The sequence below is a fragment of the Pan troglodytes genome, chromosome 9, assembly GCF_028858775.2.
Source record: "Pan troglodytes isolate AG18354 chromosome 9, NHGRI_mPanTro3-v2.0_pri, whole genome shotgun sequence".
NCBI classification, from domain to species: domain Eukaryota; kingdom Metazoa; phylum Chordata; class Mammalia; order Primates; family Hominidae; genus Pan; species Pan troglodytes.
This window is the reverse complement of record NC_072407.2, coordinates 21356361-21378320: the sequence shown is the minus strand read 5'-3', so window position 1 is coordinate 21378320 and position 21960 is coordinate 21356361. Positions and strand designations below refer to the sequence as shown.

The 21960-nt window shown below is 38.5% G+C and overlaps 1 protein-coding gene across 50 annotated transcripts in view; it reads right to left on the bottom strand.

Annotated features, from left to right (window-relative positions):
• Positions 1 to 21960, bottom strand: part of NUCB2 (nucleobindin 2) — a 70199-nt gene that overhangs the window by 13249 nt on the left and 34990 nt on the right. For 31 of the 50 annotated variants that reach the window (XM_054661246.2, XM_063783866.1, XM_054661251.2 and 28 more), the window contains 7 exons: positions 16377 to 16503; positions 8574 to 8677; positions 7238 to 7423; positions 6965 to 7055; positions 6318 to 6376; positions 6132 to 6224; positions 2770 to 2859 (listed from right to left, as the gene is read on the bottom strand). In XM_054661246.2, coding sequence (XP_054517221.1) covers positions 2770 to 2859; positions 6132 to 6224; positions 6318 to 6376; positions 6965 to 7055; positions 7238 to 7423; positions 8574 to 8677; positions 16377 to 16503 — 750 coding nt within the window. The remainder of the gene's footprint in view (positions 1 to 2769; positions 2860 to 6131; positions 6225 to 6317; positions 6377 to 6964; positions 7056 to 7237; positions 7424 to 8573; positions 8678 to 16376; positions 16504 to 21960) is intronic. The other 19 variants (XM_054661262.2, XM_063783874.1, XM_063783881.1 and 16 more) reach the window with 1 other exon arrangement.

Here is a 21960-nt window from a genome sequence, read left to right as displayed (position 1 = left end):
GAGCTCAGGAGTTTGAGACCATCCTGGTCAACATGACGAGATCCTGCCTCTACTAAAACCACAAAAAAAAGATCCAGGCATGGTGGTGCATGCCTGTGGTCTCAGCTACTCAGGAGGCTGAGGTGGGAGGATCACTTGAGCCCAGGCAGGTTGAGGGGGATGGGGGCAGAGGTTGCAGTGAGCCAAGATCACGTCACTGTACTCCAGCCTGGGTAACAGAGAGAGACCCTGTCTTTATTTTTCCTAAAATTATTAAAAAAAAAAAAAAAAGCTGACTTCTTTCCAGGCACAGTGGCTCACACATTTTGGGAGGCTGAGGCAGGAGGATTCCTTGAGCCCAGGAGTTCGGGACCAGCCTGGGCAATATAGTGAGACCTGGTCTGTATTTATAAAATAAAAAAACAAAAACTGACTTCTGATTCTCTCACTATGGTGGGCTAGATGAGATACTTTTTAAAATGTGAAAGGTAAAATAATAACTTTACATAAAAAAATCTGGTAGACACCACCTTAACAAAGTGATCAAAGCTACCATTACCAGTTATGGGGATCGTCAACATGTGCCTTCTAATAGGATACACTGAGCATCTCTTCTGTGGTATTCAAGGGACATTGTACAACATAATAGTCTGTCCTCTTGATTGTTTCAGATGGAAGGAGACTAGAAAGACATTACAACTGAATTCAATGTATCATCTTGGATTTTCTTTTGTTATAAAGGATATTATTGGGAAAATTGACAAAATCTCACTAAGTCTAGAGATTGGAGAAGAGTACCATGTGTGTAGTATTGATAATTTTACTATGATTATATAAGGTAAATCCTTGTTTGCAAGAAATATACACTCAAGTATTTTAGATTAAAGTGGCATGATGTGTAATTTACTCTTAAGCAATTCAAAACTTTATATATATGTACACATATACATGTTTATATATATACATAACATATACATAAGTATATACATTACAACATAATTATATGTTATACATACACACACATAGAGATTAAAAATAGAGAGGAGGGAAAAAGAGAGAAAGATAAAGCAAATGTAGTTAAACCTGGTTGAAATGTATTCAGGGATTTCCTGTCTATTCCTGCAACTCTTGTAAATCTGAAATTATGTCAAAATTTTAAAAGTATATAATTATCTATTGATCTTCTAGTCTACCAGATGCACTAAAGGGAATGTAGATTCAAATAATCTTAGCATTCTTCTTCTTCACCAAAGTCAAGAAACATTTCAAATGTTAGACAAAAACCCAATACAAAAAGAGGCTGACTTTTCTGATGTCAAACTAAAGGGGCCAACTGTCCCAATTTGCCCAGAAATGTCTGGCTTTAGCAATGAAAAGTTCCACATCCTTGGAAATTCCTCAGTCCTGGGTAAACTAGAATAGCTGTTCACCCTTTCTTAAACTATTTTCTGGACAATTAAAATTTTAATTTAAATAGTAATATTTTCAGTTTTTATGTAGAAAAAGACTATGTTCTTTCTTCCATCCATTTTGGTTGGTGCCTCTCAACTATTCTTTTCAAGTTGTCTATGCATTCATTTATACACAGTTGACTGTTTTACAAGTTGATATACTTTTCTTGAGCAGTTTGCCAAGATATACTGAGAAATTTAAAAAATTTTTCATAAATCTTAAGAATAGTTCTATTCCTGGGAGTTAATCCCAGGGAAATCATTATAGATTGCCCAAAAATGTGTGAAGAAACGGATGTCATCATAGTGTCATTACAGTAAAATACTGGAATTTACCCAAAAGGTCTAAATTTGGAGAAATGGATATATAAATTATGCTACAGCCATATAACTGCATATTGGGTAGTCATTTTAAAAATCATGTTTTTGAAGAATGATATTAAAAGATGTTTGTGAAATATTGTTAAATTTTTAAAAAGTATTTCATCAACATACAAAGTCATTTATACAGTATGAAGCCATTTTAAAAAATACATAAATATGACTGGCCTGATGCGGTGGCTTATGCCTGTAATCCCAGTACTTTGGGAGGCCGAGGTGGGTGAATCACGAGGTCAGGAGTTCAAGACCAGCCTGGCCAAGATGGTGAAACCCCATCTCTACTAAAAATACAAAAATTAGCCGAGCGTGGTGGCGGGCACCTGTAATCCCAGCTACTCAGGAGGCTGAGGCAGAGAATTGCTTGAATCTGGGAGGCGGAGGTTGCAGTGAGCCAAGGTCGCGCCACTGCACTCCAGCCTGGGCAACAGAGCAAGACTCTGTCTCAAAAAACAAAAAAACAAAAAAAACAAACAACAACAAAAAACACATAAATATGAATATATGTATATGTGTGAATTTAAAATGAGACAATACATTGTTTACATACTGTGTATGTGCATATACTATATATACAAACTGCATACCATTCCAAATTAACACAATACGATGCATAACTCAAGAATCTACCTCTGAGTAGTAAAATTATAGGTGAATTCTAATTTATTCTTTCAATATATCTATATTTCTAATTTTCAATAACAAATCCTATTTTATACTTTGAAAAAAAGTATAATTTTTAAAAGACTTCCAATTTTATGCAGTATGATTATAAACAAGAAATAAATTGCTACAAGCTTTCCAAGAAATGAAGTTCATTATTTTATACTGACATTTATATAAAAATCCCAAGATAGTAAGACTATACATGCAAACATAATGGGGAATAAAAGTTAAAAGTAGAATAGACTGATGTAGAATTTATTGAACCATACATCTCATTTAGAGTAGGTTCTATTACCTCCCAGCTATCTGGCTCCAAGAATTCTTTTTTTTCTGTGGCTTTCAAAAACTCCTCCAGAGTCACCAATCTGTCTTTGTTAGTATCAACCTGATTAAAACAAAATGTATACATAATATAAAGTAAATCTTTCTCATATTATTTAGACACTATCAACTGTCTTGTAATAGATGCCACTACATAAACATACAGCAATTAGGACTCACTTAACTTCCACAGAAACTGGAGGAAAAAAATAAAAAACAGAGCACTCAACATTATACTAGAATTACAAAAGAAACATCTTTCTCTTCTATATAATTCAAATTGGAAAATATGAGATATCTATATACCTAATGCCCACAAAACCATTAAGTTTCAGTCAGCTGATCTGAGTGGTTAGGTGACTGTTACTGTCTTCCTCCTTTACCATAATATGTATAATCCCTCTTGAAGCCAAGTTCTTGGGTAAGAAAAAGAACCATTCCAGAAAGAGGATGGTTTTAGCCAAGAGTAAAGGAGGTTAAATTAAAATGCTCTCAACATTTTTTCTTAAAAAAACACAATTACCAAAATCAAAACTAAAGCTGACAACCTCTCCAAATCCTCTTGTACAGCTGTTACAGCCTGTGGCAAATTTCGTTACAAAGGTGTACTCTATAATGGTCAAAGAAATTCACTTGATAGTTGGGATGTCAGCAGTCAACAGAGATCCCATTGTAGCATTTACAGCTCAAAAATTCAGATGAAAGTTACTGAAGCAAAATAGTGGGATTCAGTTACCCTGCATATGATGCCTATATCAGAGTTTTTGGCTTAAAGGGAGGAGAGGCAGAGCAAGAACTGCAGAGAAAGGCAAATATTTAAATGAGCGTAGTCATTAGATGGACCATGGACATTTGAGCACAGACTCGGTGGAAGTAAAACCTTGTGATGATCTAGAAAAGGGGTATTCCAGAAAAAAGAAATATTAAGTCCAAATGCCCTAAAATGGGAACAAGCTTGATGAGAGGTAAACATCAGAAGGCCAGAGGAGAGAGAGTCACAGAGAGCAAGGCAAGGATGAAGTCACGAATCTCTTGGAAATAGGAGGGATTTGGGATCATATTACAAGGGAAATTGCAAGCCACTGAAGTATTTCTGTGCAAGAGAGCACATGACCTGATTTATGCTTTTAAGAGCTTACTCTGCCTACTTATGAAGAAGTGTCTGCAGTGGGGTAAGGAATAGAAGCAGAGATGCCAGTTAGGAGACTTGCTTGGACTTGATTGGTATTAAATAGTAGTGGAAGTGGGGGGAAGTGGTCAAATTCTGGATCTGTTTGAAAGATAGATCAGACAGAACTTATAGAGGAAATGCAGGATGTGAGGAAAGAAGTTAAGGATGACTTAGCCTGAGCAACTAGATGAATTATGATTCATTTGTTGAAATGAAAAAGGCTGAGGAAGGAACAGATCTGGGTTTGAAGAAGATGTGAGTTAAACACAAGGAGAACTGTCAAGCAGATACAACCCTAGAACTCAGAGAAAGGAGACAGCTGAAGATAAAAATGTTGAACTCACCAGCATACATGCAGATATAGAGCATATATAGAGACATGGGGCTCCACACTATCACTTAAGGAGAGAACGAAGCGAGAAAGGAGAACACGGCCAAGGGATGGGCCCAGGGCAATGCAACATGTAGAACTTGGAAAGAGGAGGAAGAGCCAGCAAAGAAGAGAGAGTGAGGTATGAGGAAACTGAGGAGGGGTGGTTTCCTAAAAGCCAAGTGAAGAAAGCGTTTCGAGAAAGAGGGAGGCATCAACTGTATCAGCACAGATTAAGGCGAAAAGGAAAAGTGAAGAATTAACAGGAAGAGGAAGAATAGACAACTCCTTCAAGAGAAACAGAGAAATGAGGCAGTAACCAGAGGTTGTTATTTGTTTTTGTTTTTCAGTACTGAAAAAAGGGTTTGCTTTGGTTTGGTTTTGAGATGGAGTCTTGCTGTGTCACCCAGGCTGGAGTACAGTGGTGTAATCTTGGCTCACTGCAAACTCTGCCGCCTGGGTTCAAGCGATTCTCATGCCTCAGCCTCCCGAGTAGCTGGGATTGTAGGTATGCACTACCACACCCAGCTAATCTTTGTATTTTTAGTAGACACAGGGTTTCACCACGTTTGCCAGGCTGGTCTCGAACTTCTGACCTCAAGAGATCCACCTGCCACGGCCTCCCAAAGTGCTGGGATTATAGGCATGAGCTATCATGCCCAGCCCAAAAAAAAAAGTTTTATACCTGATATGCAGTAGCATCTTTATCTTTTAGAATATTTTAAAGTAGTTACAAATTATTTTATTCATACTAAAGGCATCTAGTATAATAATCTGGATCAAAAATGCAAACTTCAGCCTGGGCAACACAGCAAGACCTTGTGTCTCCAAAAATTAAAAAGTTAGCTGACAGCCTGGGCAACGTGGCAAAGACATGCTGTCTCTTAAAAAAAAAAAAAAAAATCGGCCTGGTGCGGTGGCTCATGCCTGTAATCCCAGCCAGCACTTTGGGAGGCCGAGGTGGGTCGATCACTTGAGGTCAGGAGTTTAAGACCAGCCTGGCAAACATGGTGAAACCCCATCTCTACTAAAAATAAAAAAATCAGCCAGGCGTGGTGGTGCATGCCTGTAATCCCAGCTACTCAGGAGGCTGAGGCAAGAGAATCACTTGAACCCGGGAGGCAGAGGTTGCAGCGAGCCAAGATCGCACCACTGCACTCCAGCCTGGGTGACAGAGTGAGACTATGTCTCAAAAACAAACAAAAAAGGCCAGTGGCTCACGCCTGTAATCCCACCTATAATCCCAGCACTTTGGGAGGCCAAGGCGGATGGATCACCTGAGGTCAGGAGTTCAAGACCAGCCTGGCCAACATGCTGAAACCCTGTCTCTACTAAAAATAAAAAAAATTAGCCAGGTGTGGTGGTGGGTGCCTATAATCCCTGCTACTCAGGAGGCTGAGGCAGAGAATTGCTTGAATCTGGGAGGCGGAGGTTGCAGTGAGCCGAGGTCACGCCACTGCACTCCAACTTGGGTGACAGAGTGAGACTCCGTCTCAAAAAAAAAAAAAATATTAGCTAGGCACGGTGGCTCCAGCTTGTGGTCCCTCCTCAGTCTCAGGAGGCTGAGACTGAAGGATTGCTTGAGCCCAGGAGGTTGAGGCTGCAGGGAGCCATGATTGCACCACTGCACTCCAGCCTGGGCAACAGAGTAAGACCCTGTCTCAAAAAAAAAACAAAAACAAAAACGCAAACTCCATTTAAATACAAATTCTGTATATTTTCCATCTTAAAGATTTATTGCAAGAATTAAATAATACATAGAAATAACATATTATCTTAAACTTTTAAAACATACCTCATTCATTACATGTTCCCTCATTCTAAGCCTTTCTTCTTCCATTTCTACCATATCATCCTCTTCATTTTTAGGGTCATATACTTTCTCCAACTAAAAAGAAAAATTTTAAATGAACATGAAAGGAAAGAAAGTAACAAGAAAAAAAGAGAACAAGAACACTGAATACTTAATAAACTCCTTTACCTCTTTAGTAAATAGGGCTTCTAATTCTTGTTCATCCAGGAATCCATCACTATTGACATCTAAAGTTTAAAAGTTACAAATGCAAAAATAGATTTTAATACCTTAGAAAATAATTAAAATACAATGATTTATAAAGGGTTTACAAAAGTAGTACTGATGTGAAGCATCAATAGACTGCAGAAAAGCATTTATTCTTTTTCATGAAGCTTTAGATCAGCTGAACTGATAAATATGCTGTATTTATTTGTAATTCATAATCATTTGTAAGGAAAGCATATCTTGACCATTTTTTTCCAAAAATATAAAGTAAAGCAATATTCTATGAGAGTGGAAGTAAAATGTAATATTATAGTATAAAGCCTATTAGATATAACCTAGCTAGTCTCAGTTTAGTTTTCACTTAACAGAGAACTTTGCAGTAATTCATATGACTCAACAGTAAAAGCCAGTATAAAGACAGAGCTACTGATCTAAAACATTTTATACTGCAGGTGAGCAATAAAGACTATCATATTACCCTAGAAAAACTCTAACCATTTACTCTCACTAGAACTCAATAGCAGACCTTGGCAGAAATCAATTAAGAGGAAAGCAAATACTTTTTCAAACAGCAGATATAAATATTAATATTTGTATCAAATCGTTACCATGTAATTTGAAAAATGTCTTGGGGTCAAAGTCATTAGGATCCAATCCATCAGTCTCTTCCCATACCTCTTTTAGTTGATCTTTGCTTCCCTGTGAACCAATTTTAAAAAATTGCTCAAAACAAAATATAATCTATCTGTACAGACTCAAAATATAAATTTGAGGAACTTGGCAGAAGAATCAAGATTTAAGTACTAATAACACAATAAAAATCCGCTGATACGAAGAAGTATCTTTATCTAAAAATGGTTTCATAAAGTCACAATCCTTACTGGGTGATTAACTTTAGGGTGATTTTCATGCTTTTTCTTCATTTCTTCAAATTTAGACTCTTCTTCTTTTCTCTTTTCTTCATTCAATGTTTTTAAATATTCTCTCCTTTCATGTTCCTTCATCATTTCATATTTTTTAAATTCTTCATGTCGAGTCTTGTCATAGTGTTCCAGATCACTTGTTGCCTGAAATGCAATAATGCATTTAAGTTAAATAAAAACATTCACTTGAAAAATGTAAATAAAGCCATTCTTGAATATAGCATACTCTTGAACAGAAGTGGTACAGGAGGGCAAAAACATACTGGACTCCTCTTTTTAAATTCTACCATTTCATTTTAGTCAAGTTTTTTCTTCTCTTTTCTTGAGACGGAGCTTCACCCGTCACCCAGGCTGGAGTGCAGTGGCACGATTTCGGCTCACTGCCACCTCCACCTCTTGGTTCAAGCGATTATCCCACCTCAGCCTCATGAGGCCTCTCGAGTAGCTGGGATTACAGGCGCTCACCACCACCCCCGGCTAATATTTGTATTTTAAGTACAGACAGGGTTTCACCATGTTGGCCAGGCTGGTCTTGAACTGCTGACCTTGGGTGATCCACCCTCCTTGGCTTCCCAAAGTGCTGGGATTACAGGCATGAGCCACCATGCCCAGCAATTTTAGTCATCATTATTACCAGAGAGTATTCAAAGAAACTAAAAGTTCAAAGCTAGCCCCAACTTTAGGAAACTCCTCATAAGCAAGTAATATATAAGTTGATTTCAAAAAAAAAAAAAAAGAAGAAAGGAACTATTATCAAATCTAGACAGTACATAAAACTAAAATGGCTTCTAACCATTTAACTAATCTAATACCTGCCAGGTTAGAACTAGTTCCATTCACACATAATGTGAGAGGTCCACAAACTCTTATCTGGAATCCCTGAGGCCAGATGTGCTCAGAATTTTCTACCTTAAAGAAAGGGAATATGGTACATATGCCATATTATGGAATATCCCTGTAGCATCTGTAATCAAACAGACTAGTATTTCTTAAGCAAAATCTATAAATATTCACACTAAGTAGGTTAAATAAAAAGTGTAAATGGTTTTACTATAATTGGTTCATTCAGGCCAGGTTTCAGTTTTTACAGCTTTTGGATTTAGGAATTGTGGATAAGGGATTTTAGACCTGTATGTACGTATTAATATCTGTATTAATAAGGGTTAAGCTACCTTCCTTTAAAGAACTTCTACAGAATATATAAAACTTATATTTCCATTTCATTGGGTTTACTTGTCAAATTACAAAACCTCAAAGGCACAATAAAGACAAAACTTTTTGGAATTATTCTCACCGCTTTGATTAGCATATCTAAATCTGTGGATTCAAACTTGTCAGGATTCAGGTGGTTTAGGTGATCAAATTGTTTTAGAAGAGCTTGGTGGTCCATGCCTATATCTGAAAGAAAATGAGAAAACTGTAAATGATCAATTTCTAGAAGCTAGAAACATTATAATAATTATACACAAGAAAAAGATTTCATATTTATTCCTATAGGATTTTATAAGGAAATCCAAAGTTTTAGAATAAAGGCTTATATTTACTTTATGAATACTGCGTATGTTATTCTAGTTAAAGGTAGTGTCCTTGAACCTAGAGTGGAATGCAATTTAACATGTATATTTTTAAAAATTCTCTCTCATTTTTTTTTTGAGACATGGTCCTGCTCTGTCACCCAAGCTGGAGAGCAATGGTGCAATCATGGATCACTGCATCCTTGACCTCCTGGGCTCAAGCAATCCTCCCACCTCAGCTTCCTAAGTAGCTAGGACAACAGGTGTGCACCACTACGCCTGGCTAATTTCTTTTTTTTTAATTTTTGGTAGAGACAGGGTCTCACTATATTGCCCAGGCTGGTCTTGAATTTCTGGCCTCAAGTGATCCTCCCAACTCAGCCTCTCAAAGTGCTGGGGTGGCATGAGCCACCATGCCTGGCCTTATGCATATTTTAATGTTATATCTAAAACAACTAGTTGACTATCAGCACAATAACAAACCCTTTTTAATTATCTTAAAACTACTAAATATCCTGCTTTTAATTAATCTCTAATATAGTATCCTTATCAAAGGTTTAAGTAGAATTTCTAAAAATAATTGCTCTAAAGCTTACATGAAAGAATTCCTTGTATATTGCTCCAATGGATCACTTATGAAACAATAAAAATCTAATTTAGGTAAATTCCTTTTAATTATGAAGTATTTTTAAGGAAATATCAATTTTTTTAACTTTTAAAAAACAAGTTACAATTTACTATAGTGAAATGGGTGAAGTGATGCTGGATTGTTTCAGTTGTATTACATAGTGGACATATGTAATGGATACACAGTGGATATACATACAAGACAGCTCACCAGAAACAACCCAATACGAGCCCTTCTAGAATTGAGCAAAATGGGTACATTGTCGAAGTTGTTGGAAATCAGCTCTCATTTAGGAAGAAGGAATATACAAATATGGAAGGGTGAAAGGCAAGAAAGAAATTGCTAGAGATGAATGGGAATTAGCACTATCTGTGTGAACTCAGCATTTCTAAAATATGTACATTTAACATGTATATGCATGTTTCACATGTATATGAATATGTATGTGTTTATATATGTGTCTATGTGTATAGACATGCATATTTCCTAGCTCCATGCAATTAAGGTGCCAAGAAAATACACTCCAGTAGCAAGGAGCATACCTAGTGCCAGCTCTTGATCTAAAATATAGTTGCCCCTTAAGAAAAACCAGTGCTCCTCAGAGAAATGGCTCATTCCAGAGCTGGGGCAAGGTAGGTACAAGCTGATCCTGGAACATATCGTTATGCCAGAAAGTGAAGAACTGCTAAATCTGGTTCAACCAAGTTTTCACTGAATTCTAAGTATGGCACTGTACTAGCAGTTCTATTTAGGAAGAAAATACTTGTTTTAAGACTTAGCCCTAAAAAAAATGACCAGACAGTGAAATATATAAAAAGACCCTTAACCTCACTCAAAATAAGAGAAATACATATTAAAACTGCACTGCTATACTATCTAACAGAATGGAAAACTCCTAAAGTTTGATGACACATGCCATTAGTAAGCCTGTGAGGAATTATTGCTGGCGGGTATGTGTATTGATACAACCTCTATGGAGGCAAATGTGGCAATATCTATCAAAATTACAAATATATATATATAATTTGATTTGGCAATTCCACTGTGGGGAAATTATCCTAAAGATAATCTTACAGGGATACACAGTGACATATGTACAGATAGTTCACTAGAAATAACCTAAATGTCAATTGACACGGGCCTGGCTAAATAAATTATAGTATATCCATATAATGGAGTTCTATGCAGCTATAAAAAAACAAAAAAAAAGAGAGATGGTCTCTATGTACTAATACAGAAAGATATTCAAAATATATTATTAATTGAAAAACAATGCACAAAAATGTGTATTTCCTTTTGCATAAAAAGAAAGGGACAATAAAAAAATTGTATTTGTATTTGCTTATATATAAAGAAACTCAAGAGTCAGGCACAGTGGCTCATGCCTATAATCCCAGCACTTTGGGAGGCTGAGGCAGGAGGACCACTTGAAGCCAGGAATAGGAGTACAAGACCAGCCTGGACAACATAGCAAAACGTCATCTCAATTATTTAACTTAAAAATAAACAAATAGATAAACCCAAGGAGGATGGTGTTAGGGGACATTGGGAACTGACAGGATACAAAAATATCAGGTAGATTTTTGCTCTACATTTTCTACATTTGAACCACGTGAATGAGCCAGGCACAGTGGCTCATGCCTGTAAACCCAGCACTTTGGGAGCCTGAGGCAGTTGGATCGCTTGAGCTCAGGAGTTCAAGACCAGCCTGGGCAACACAGCCAGACTCCATTTCAATAAAAAGAATAAAAACTGCCTACTTTAAAAATTACCCCCCTCCCTAAAATTAAGACTGTTTAAGCCCTTCCTCAAATTATCAGATATTTCAATTCATACTGAACCAATGAGAAAATAATATTCCTTAGTTTATAAGTTACATCAGACTGTTTTCTTTTTTTTTTTTTTTTTTTTTTGAGACGGAGTCTCACTCTGTCACCCAGGCTGGGGCACAGTGGCATGATCTCGGCTCACTGCAACCTCCGCCTCCTGTGTTCAAGTGATTCTTCTTCTTCAGCCTCCCAAGTAGCTAGCAGCACATGCCACCACATCTGACTATTTTTTTGTATTTTTAGTAGAGACAGGGTTTTGCCATGTTGGCCAGGCTGGTCTCGAACTCCTGACCTCAGGTGATCCACCCACCTCGGCCTCCCAAAGTGCTGGGATTACAGGTGTGAGCCACCACGCCCAGCCTAGACTGTTTTCTTTATGCAATGAAATTCAGTACCCATCTTGGAATGAAGAGGATACTGTTAAGACTGAGGGGATGGAAGTTGTCCCAGGGAGAGAAATCTCCACACATCTTAGGCCTGGCTTTAAGTATGGAATTACCTTGCATGCCTGACTACCCCAAGTAGCATGGCATGACTCAATTTACTTCTCATTGATATCCTTAATTTCAGGATGATGAGTATTTGGTATTTGTTTTCTAAGACTGTATGTTTAAAATGTAGATTATTATACTCTTTCCCAGAGCCAGAATCTCTGGAGGTGAGATCTAGTAATCTACATTTCTAACAAGATTTCTAGGAGATTCTCATGCAATCTGAAGTTTTAGAACCACTATTCCAAGAGTTAAATGTTCAGATGTTTATTAATGACAACAAACCACCCAGATAACCAACCTATGGGAGGCTATCACAAGGACACATGAACCAGCTTGAAAGATCTTCCACTGGCTAAATCTACTCCTTGATTTTGACTCATAATTAGAAAGTTCATTCCAAGATAATACAGGAAATTCACCTGTGCTGTCACATAGTACTTTTATGATTTTATTTTCTACATTTAAATCTTAATTCATTTACAATTATTCTGATAAAGGATATAAGAGATGTGGTTTTAACTATACCTTTGTCCAAATGGCTAGCAAGTTATACCAACACTACTTAATTAAAAATGTGTTGGGTGTGGTGGCATACATCTATAATCCCTGCACTTTAGGAGGCCAAGGCAGAAGGATCATTTGAGGCCAGGAGTTCCCTCAAACCAGCCTGGGGAACACAGTGAGATTTTGTCTCTCCAAAAAAAAAAGAAAATAAGCCAGGCATGGTGGCACACTCCTGTAATCCTAGCTACTCAGGAGGCTGAAGTGTGAGAATCTCTTGAGCCCAGGAGTATGAGGCTGCAATGAGCTATGATTGCATCACTGCACTCCAACCTGGGCAACAGAGTGAGACCTGTCTAAAAAAAAAAATTAATAATAATAAAAATAAAAACCTATCTTTATCCCACTAATAATGAGATATCACCTTTATATTAAACTAAATTATGTTGTGTGTTTAACTCTACTTCTGGAATGTCTGTTGTGTTTCACTGGTCTTTCCACTTTTCTGCCTAAGCCATACAGTTTTAATGACTGAGGCTTAGTGACATAATTTAATATTCAATATTAAAGATTTAATAGATATTAAAGATTCAATTTCTAATATCTAGTCCTTTATTGTTCTTTTTCAGAGGTATCTAAGTTTTCTTACTTGTGTTCTTTTTCTTTTCTTTTTTTTTTGAGACACAGTCTCACTCTGTCACCCAGGCTGGAGTGCAATAGTGTGATCTCAGCTCACTGCAACCTCTGCCTCCCAGGTTCAAGCGATTCTCCTGCCTCAGCCTCCTGTGTAGCTGGGATTACAGGCATGTGCTACCATGCCCAGCTAATTTTTGTATTTTTAGTAGAGACAGGGTTTTGCCATGTTGGCGAAACTGGTCTTGAACTCCTGACCTCAGGTGATCCGCCCGCCTTAGCTTCCCCAAGTGCTGGGATTACAGGCGTGAGCCACCATGCCTGGCCTACTCGTGTCCTTTTTCATATGCACTTTGAAAAATTCACTTGGCTGGTGCCAGAAAAATACAAGTACATATTTTTATTTGGATTATGTTTAAATTATATATTAATCTAGAGAAAACTGACATGTTTATAACACTGAGCCTTTGTATCAAAAAGTTATTGTGTCTTCCCACTTATTCAAGTCTACTTTTGCATCCTTCATGAGTATTTTAAAGTTTTTGTCTGTCAGTTTTGCACATTTCTGAGTAGGTTTATTCTGGACATTTTATCTTTGTTGCTATTGTAAATGGAGTCCTTTTCTTCCATTCTGTCTTCTAACTGGCTGTTACGTACTTATGGAAAATATTGATTTCTACGGATTAAGTTTACCATAATTTTCCTATTGAGGGGCTCAATTTTCCTATTGTTTATAGTAATTTTTTCCATTAATTATTTTGGGTGTTCCACATATATATAAACATCATATCATCTGTGAAAAAAGATGGTTTTATCACCTCCTTTCCAATTACTTTACCTCCAAATTTTTTTTATTTGTATGAATGTTTTGGCTAGGTCAGGCACGGTGGCTAATGCCTGTAATCCCAGCATTTTGGGAGGCCAAGGCAGGTGGATCACCTGAGGTCAGGAGTTCGAGACCAGCCTGACCAACATGGTGAAACACTGTCTCTACTGAAAATTAAAAATTAGCCGGGAGTGGTGGCAGGCACCTGTAATCCCAATGACTCAGGAGGCTGAGGCAGGAGAATCCCTTGAACACAGGAAGCGGAGGTTGCAGTGAGCTGAAACTGCACCACTGCATGCTCTAGCATGGGTGACTCAGTGAGACTCGGTCTCAAAAAAAAAAAAATTAAAATTAAAAATTTAAAAATTAAAAATAAATAAATGTTTTGGCTTGTACCTCCAAAGCGATGTTATTTAGTGGTGGTTACAGTGGGCAACACTGTCTTGTTTCTAATTTCAGTCAGGATACATACTTGTGCTTCCCCACTAAGTATGATGTAACTGAGTTGGATATAGCTTATCGTGTTACAGAAGTTATCTATTAATTAGTATTTTATTACTTTAAATTATGAATTGGTGTTCAATTTTGTCAAATGGATTTTCTGCATACATGGAGAAAGCCATATGACTTATAACTTTTCTTTTTTTTTTTTTTTTTGAGATGGAGTCTCGCTCTGTCGCCCAGGCTAGAGTGAGGTGACGTGATCTCAGTTCACTGCAACCTCTGCCTCCTGGGCTCAAGCGATTCTCCTGCCTCAGCCTTCTAAGTAGCTGGGATTACAGGCATGTGCCACCACACCCAGCTGATTGTTGTATATTTAGTAGAGATGAGGTTTCACCATGTTGGCCAGGCTGGTCTCAATCTCCTGACCTCAGGTGACCCACTCGCCTCGGCCTCCCAAAGTGCTGGGATTACAGGCGTGAGCCATCATGCCCAGCAAGATAACTTTAAGATATCCTTGCATTTCAGAAATTCTATTACATAGCTATTTAATCTTCTCATAGCCTAAAATTAAAAGAATAAGGATTCTAATATTTATTCCAATTTATCATTTGTCCTTTGACTTTATGACTTTTTTTTTTGATACATCAAAATTTTAAAGATTTTTTTCTCCTTAGGACTATTTATATGATGATTTATAATATTAGATTTCCTAATATTAAGTCCATCTTATATTCCTGAAATAAATCCAACTGTCATGAGATAGTATTCTTTGGAGACATAATAATTTTGATTTTGGCATCAATATATGGCAAGAATGTGGAAGCTTTCCTTCTTTTTCTATGCTCTGGAATAGATTAAATAGAATTGACAATCTGCTCTTTAATGGTTTGATAAAATCACTCAAATCATTAAAGAGTAGACAGATAGTATCCCTTTATGAAACTTATTCTTATGCATATGTAATCCTAGCAACTCAGGATTACTTGAGGCCAGAAGTTTGAGACCAGCCTGGGCAACACAGCAAGACCATATCTCTAAAAAACGTAATTAAAAAAACAACTAGGCCGGGTGCGGTGGCTCACGCCTGTAATCCCAGCACTTTGGGAGGCCGAGGCAGGTGGATCACGAGGTCAGGAGACCGAGACCATCCTGGCTAACATGGTGAAACCCCGTCTCTACTAAAAATACAAAAAATTAGCCGGGCATGGCGGCGTGTGCCTGTAGTCCCAGCTACTGGGAGGCTGAGGCAGGAGAATGGTGTGAACCCGGGAGGCGGAGCTTGCAGTGAGCCAAGATCACGCCACTGCACTCCAGCCTGGGCGACAGAGCGAGACTCCATCTCAAAAAAAAAAAAAAAAATTAGCAGGGCATGGTGGTGCACGCCTGCACTCCTAGCTACTTGGGAGGCTGAGGTGGGAGGACTACCTGAGCCCTAGGAGTTCAAGGCTGCAGTGAGCTATGACCATGCCACTGCACTCCAGCCTGGGTGACAGAGGAAGATCTCGTCTCCTAAAAGATTTTCTTTAAAAAAAAGAAAGAAAAGAAATGGTCTGGATCTTGTGTTTTTTTCTGGGGCTAGATCTCTGAAAAATTTTCTATTCCATGTATGAAAATTCTTCTGATTAGATATTCTTTCTCTGCTTCCTTTTGGTTTCCTTTAATATTATTTTTCCTTCTTTAAACCAGTTGTTTAATTGATTACTTTTCATTCTTCCTTTTCATTGCTATAATTATGGCTGATTATACTGATTTTTGAATGATATAAAATGTATTATCTATTTGAAACATTAAATTCTAAAAATTAAGAGAAGCCAAATCAATACTAACATAAAATTTTGACTAGAAGAACATAGATGGCACGTACTAATATAAACTGACCTCAACAACCAAATATTAAAATTTTCTAGCCAGGCCCGCCGGCTCATGCCCGTAATCCCAGCTCTTTGGTCAAGACAGGAAGATTGCTTGAGCCCAGGAGTTCAAGACCAGCTTGGGCAACACAGCAAAACCCTGTCTAACTAACAAAAAAAATTAGCCAGGCATGGTGGCACACACCTGTGGTCTCAGCTACTCAGGAGGTTGAGATGGGAGGATCACTTGAGCCCAGGTGGTCAAGGCTGTAGTGAACTGTGATTGTGCCACTGCACTCCAGCCTGAACCACAGGGTAAAACGCTGTTTCAAAAGGAAAAAAGAAAAAAAAAAATCCTACCTTTTGTTTAGCACTTACCTTGAAGGGAATCCAACTTAGCTTTAATTAACATTCTTAACCTTCCTACTTCTTGCCTTTTCAGTTCATCAAGTTTTGTCCTCACATGGTGACTTACTAAATCCAGTTCTTTGCTTAGCCTCCCACTCTGTTAACAAAATTAGTAAGTTAGTTTTATCTATTACATTCCATTTTTAGACAAATGCAACAGCTTAAAAACAGGGTTACAATACATTAGTGATAAATACTTTTGACTAATTTAGATAAATTTAATATTATAAAAAGAATTTCTTTCAAAAGATATTAGCTTTAGGGCCGGGCGTGGTGGCTCACGCCTGTAATCCCAGCACTTTGGGAGGCTGAGGTGGGTAATCACCTGAGGTCAGGAGCTCGAGATCAGCCTGGCCAACCTGGCGAAATACTGTCTCTACTAAAAATACAAAAATTAGTTGGGCATGGTGATACACGCCTGTCAATCCTAGCTACCTGGGAGGCTGGGGCAGAAGAATCACTTGAACCCAGGAGGCAGAGGTTGCAGTGAGCCAAGATTGCACCACTGCACTCCAGCCTGGACGACAAGAGCGAGACTCTGTCTCAAAAAAAAAAAAAAAAAAAAAAAAGGCCAGGCGCGGTGGCTCACGCCTGTAATCCCAGCACTTTGGGAGACCAAGACGGGCGGATCACTTGAGGTCAGGAGTTCGAGACCAGCCCGGCCAACATGGTGAAACCCCATCTTTACTGAAAATACAAAAATTAGCCAGGTGTGGTGGCCCATGCCTGTAATCTCAGCTACTCGGGAGGCTGAGGCAGGAGAATTGCTTGAACCCAGGAGGCGGAGGTTGCAGTGCGCCAAGATCATGCCATTGCACTCCAGCCTGGGCAACAAGAGTGAAACTCTGTCTCAAAAAAAAAAAAAGATTAGCTTTAACTCTAAAATCAAGATGTCTGAAAAACCATGTAATTTAGAAAAGCATCATTAAAGCACAAAGCAGAAACTCAAAAGGTTAAATTGTAAAATGATGTAGCCACTTCAGAAAACAGTTTGGCAGTTCCTCAAAAAGTTAAACATAGGGTTACCGTGACCCAACAATTCCATTCCTAGATATATAACTAAAAGAACAGAAAACATGTTAACACAATAACTTAAACATAATATTCATAGCTGCATATTCATACTAGCCAAAAAACCAGAAACCTAAACGTCCATCAACTAATGAATGGATAAACAAAATATAGTATACCAATACAATGGTATATTGTTTGGCCATGAAAAAGTATAAAATGCTGACACATGCTGCAACATGAATGAACCTGTAAAACATTATGCTAAATGAGAGAAACCAGACACAACAAACCACTTATTGTATGAGTCCACATATATGCAATGTCCAGAACAGGCAAATCCACAGAGATGAAAAGTAGATTTGCTGTGGTTGGGGAAAGGGGCGCAATTAGGAGTTACAGCTTAATGGGCACACAGTTTCTTTTGGGGAACAATGAAAATATTCTAAAATTAGATAGTGGTGATGATTTCACGACTCTGTGGGTATATTTTTAAAAAACTACTGAAATGGCAGGGTGCAGTGGCTCCCACCTGTTATCCCAGAACTTTGGGAGGCTGAGGTGGATAGATCGTTTGAGCGCTGGAGTTTTGAGACCAGCCTGGCCAACATGGCGAAAACCCATCTCTACTAAAAATACAAAAATTAGCCAGGTGTGGTGGCACATGCCTGCAGTCCCAGCTACTCAGGAGGCTGAGACAGGAGAATCGTGTCAGCCGGGAAGGTGGAGGTTGTAGTAAGCTGAGATCATGCCACTGCACTGCAGCCTGGGCAACAGAGCAAGACTCCATCTCAAAAAAAAACAAAACAAAAACAGACAAAAAGACACTGAATTTTATCCTTTAAAAAGATAGATTTTATGGTGTATGAATTATACGTCAACAAAGTATTTATTTATTTATTTATTTTATTTTATTTTATGACACAGGGTCCAGTCTGTCACCCAGGCTGGAGTGCAGTAGCATGATCATGGCTCACTGCAGCATCAATCTCCCAGGCTCAAGCAGTCCTCCCACCTCAACCTCCCGAGTAGCTAGGACTACAGATGCATGCCACCATGCCTGATTAATTTTTGTATTTTTTGTAGAGACAGGGTTTTGCCATGTTGCCCAGGCTGGTCTCGAACTTCTGAGCTCAAGCAATCCACCCACCTCAGCCTCCCAAAGTGCTGGGATTACAGGTGTGAGCCACCGCACCTGGCTTGTTATTTTTTTAAAAAGTTAAGTTGGTCAGCACCATTAGGGCAAAAAAGAACATTTAAATTAAGTTAAAAGTCAGTGGGCCTCTATAAGCATTAGTCATTCCATATATAAAAGCTTTTCAAAATTTATCTTTTTTAGGTCTCCTTTGATTACTTTCTTCATAGATGAGTAATTAGTAGGAAAACTAGGAGAATATACTGTTACAGAATCAAAAAGAGCAGTATATTTCAAGGAGAGAATAGTCATTATTATTAGATAAAACAATGGTTGTCAAAATGTAGTCCCCAGCTGGAAGCATCAGCATCACCAGGGAACTTCAGAAATGCGGGCTCTAGAGTTACTGATTTGGACACCCTGAAGGTAGGAACCAGAAATATGTTTTAACAAACCCTGAAATCTAAAAACTATTGAGAGAAATAAAGGAGCCCAGTAGAATGAGGAATCAAAGATGTTAGGATGTTCACTAGATTTGGCAATTAAGAAGTCATGGATGCCCTCCATGAAGGTATATTCAATGGAACAGTGAGGGCAGTACCATAACCTTTCCAGTTAGGGAACGTTTGGGAAGTGAAGAAATGTAATATGATTCTCCTTTCAAAATGCTTAGCTGAAAAGGAAAGAGACGCCGGGCATGGTGGCTCACGCCTATAATCCCAGCACTTTGGGAGGCCAAGGCAGGGGGATTATTTGAGGTCAGGAGTTTGAGACCAGCCTGGACAACATGGCAAAACCCCATCTCTACTAAAAATACAAAAATTAGCCAGACAAGGTGGCCCACACCTGTAATCCCAGCTACTTGGGAGGCTGAGGTGGGAGGATCACTTGAGCCTGGGAGGCAGAGGTAGCAGTGAGCCAAGATTGCATCACTGTACTCCAGCCTGGGTGACAGAGTGAGACCTTGTCCCAAAACAAAAAAAAAAGGAAAGAGAAAATTCTAACTTTTTTTTTGTCAGTTTTTTATGAAACAGAAGTCTTTGCTTGGCTATTTGTGATGATTCTATTGGTTTGCGTTTTATTGTCTAGTTTTACTCATTTTTTTTTTCTTTTTTAAGAGATGAGGTCTTGCTCTGTGTCATGCGGGCTAGAGTACAGTCATATAATCATGGCTCACTGCAACCTCAAACTCCTGGGCTCGAGTGATCCTCCCACCTCAGCTTTCTGAGCAGCTGGGACTACAGGCACACACCACCACATCCAGCTAATTTTTTCTATTTTTGGTAGAGACAGGGGTTTCACTATGTTGCCTAGGCTGTTCTTGAATTCCTGGGATCAAGTGATCCTCCCGCCTTGGCTTCTCAAACTGCTGGGATTACAAGTGTGAGCCACTGTGCCTGGCCTCAGATGATTTTTTTTTTTATTTGAAGGATAATTTTTAATTTAATTTTTAATTAAATTAATTTTAAATTTAAATTTTTTGTAGTGACAGGGTCTCGCTATGTTGCTCAGGCTGGTCTCAAACTACTGGCTAGAAGCCATCCTCTTGCTTTAGTCTCCCAAAGTTACACGTGTGAACTACTGCCCCGGCCCCCTTTTTTTTTTTTTTTTTTTTGAGACAAAGTCTCACTCTGTTGCCCAGGCTGAAGTGCGGTGGAACAATCTCGGCTCACTGCAACCTCTGCCGCCCAGGTTCAAGCAATTCTCCTGCCTCAGCCTCCCGAGTGGCTGGGATTACAGGTGCCTGCCACCACACCCGGCTAATTTTTGTATTTTTAGTAGAGACAGGGTTTCACCATCTTGGCCAGGCTAGTCTTGAACTCCTGACCTCATGATCCACCTGCCTCAGCCTCCCAAAGTGTTGAGATTACAGGCGTGAGCCACCACACCCGGCCCCTCATTTCTTTTTTATTGTGTAACTGTTTAACTTCATTTTGGTTCCCCCTAACCCTTCATAGAAACAGGAATTGAATGTGAAAGGAAGATAGTTATAAAAGTATTCCCTGCACCAATCCAGGAAGCTTATTTTCTTCTTTTGCCTGAATATCTCTATGTAGTATCTCCCATGATCCACATTTTCTATGTTACCCCAAATAACGTTCTTACTCCTGATACAAGACATTAAGAGTTCTACATCAGATATATTCACCATAGGAAACTTGTTCCACAGATCGAATTAATCCTTCAGAAGAAGAGTAGGATTATCCTCAAAGACAATTCCGGGGAATTATTAGCATAACACTATTACCTTTTCCCCAGAAAAGTTCACAACTTCCAAGAGGAGAGCTGCGAACTAAATGCCACACCTGAGCGCTGACAGACACCACAACCTAACGGGAGTCAGTCTTTCAAAGAAGTTCACACCAAGAACAGAAACTAAAATAAAAGGTTTGTTTGACCCAGAATGAGTCTTTCAAACACAGTTCTCTTATTCTGATTCTAGAAAAAAAGCAACGTAATTTTTTAAGAAAGTAAAACTTAAATAAATAAAGGTAACATAAGCAAACAAAATTATCTTAGGAGACATTATTGGAATTTTAAAATTAACTGGATTTTTTTTTACTCACTGAGTCTAAGATAAACCCAGCTAAACTGATTCATTTCCTTTTAAGGAAAGACTTTACAAGAATCTCTCATGTCAGATCTTTACAACCCCCTTTCTTATTATGAGTACTGAAGAGCTGACTATGGCTGGAATTATGTCAAATAGGGTTCTCAGGACAGAGTCAAATGGTTAAACCTCTCTGATTGATATAATACATAGCCCATTATCTCTTCTGTTAATCTGGACCTGATTAAAACACCAGAACCTCACCTATTCCAAACTTTTGAATAACTTCCTACTGTCCTCAGATAATGACCCAAACCCCTTAACATGATATACAGGCCCTCTGTCATCGAGATTGTGATTCTTTCCAAACCTCATCTTTTGGCCACTCAGGCCTCCATTTCCCATTCTGGGGTCTAGCCACAGTTACTGCTTCCAGTTTCCCATATACCTCTTGCCTCTGTACCATTGCACCTTTGTCTAGGATGCCTCCCAGTACCTCTCCTTTTCTCACTACATCTTTAAGCTCTGGCATAATCTCTATTAGGAAGAATAACTTCCCACCTCGCCCCACTGCTTCATATTAGATTATGTGTCTGCCTTCTGTATTTCTAGATTAAATACTCATCATATAATCCATCCTATAATCTATTTCTGGATATGATTTTCCCTTAAGGGTTCCTTAAGGGCTGGGAATAAATCTCATCTTTGTATTTCTGGTACTTAGCTCAGTGCCTGGCACATGCAAATGTTTGTTAAATATTTAAGCCAAGCGTGGTGGCATGCACCTGTAGTCCCAACTACTGGAGAGACTGAGGTGGGAGGATCACTAGAGCCCAGGAGCTCAAGGCCAACCTGGG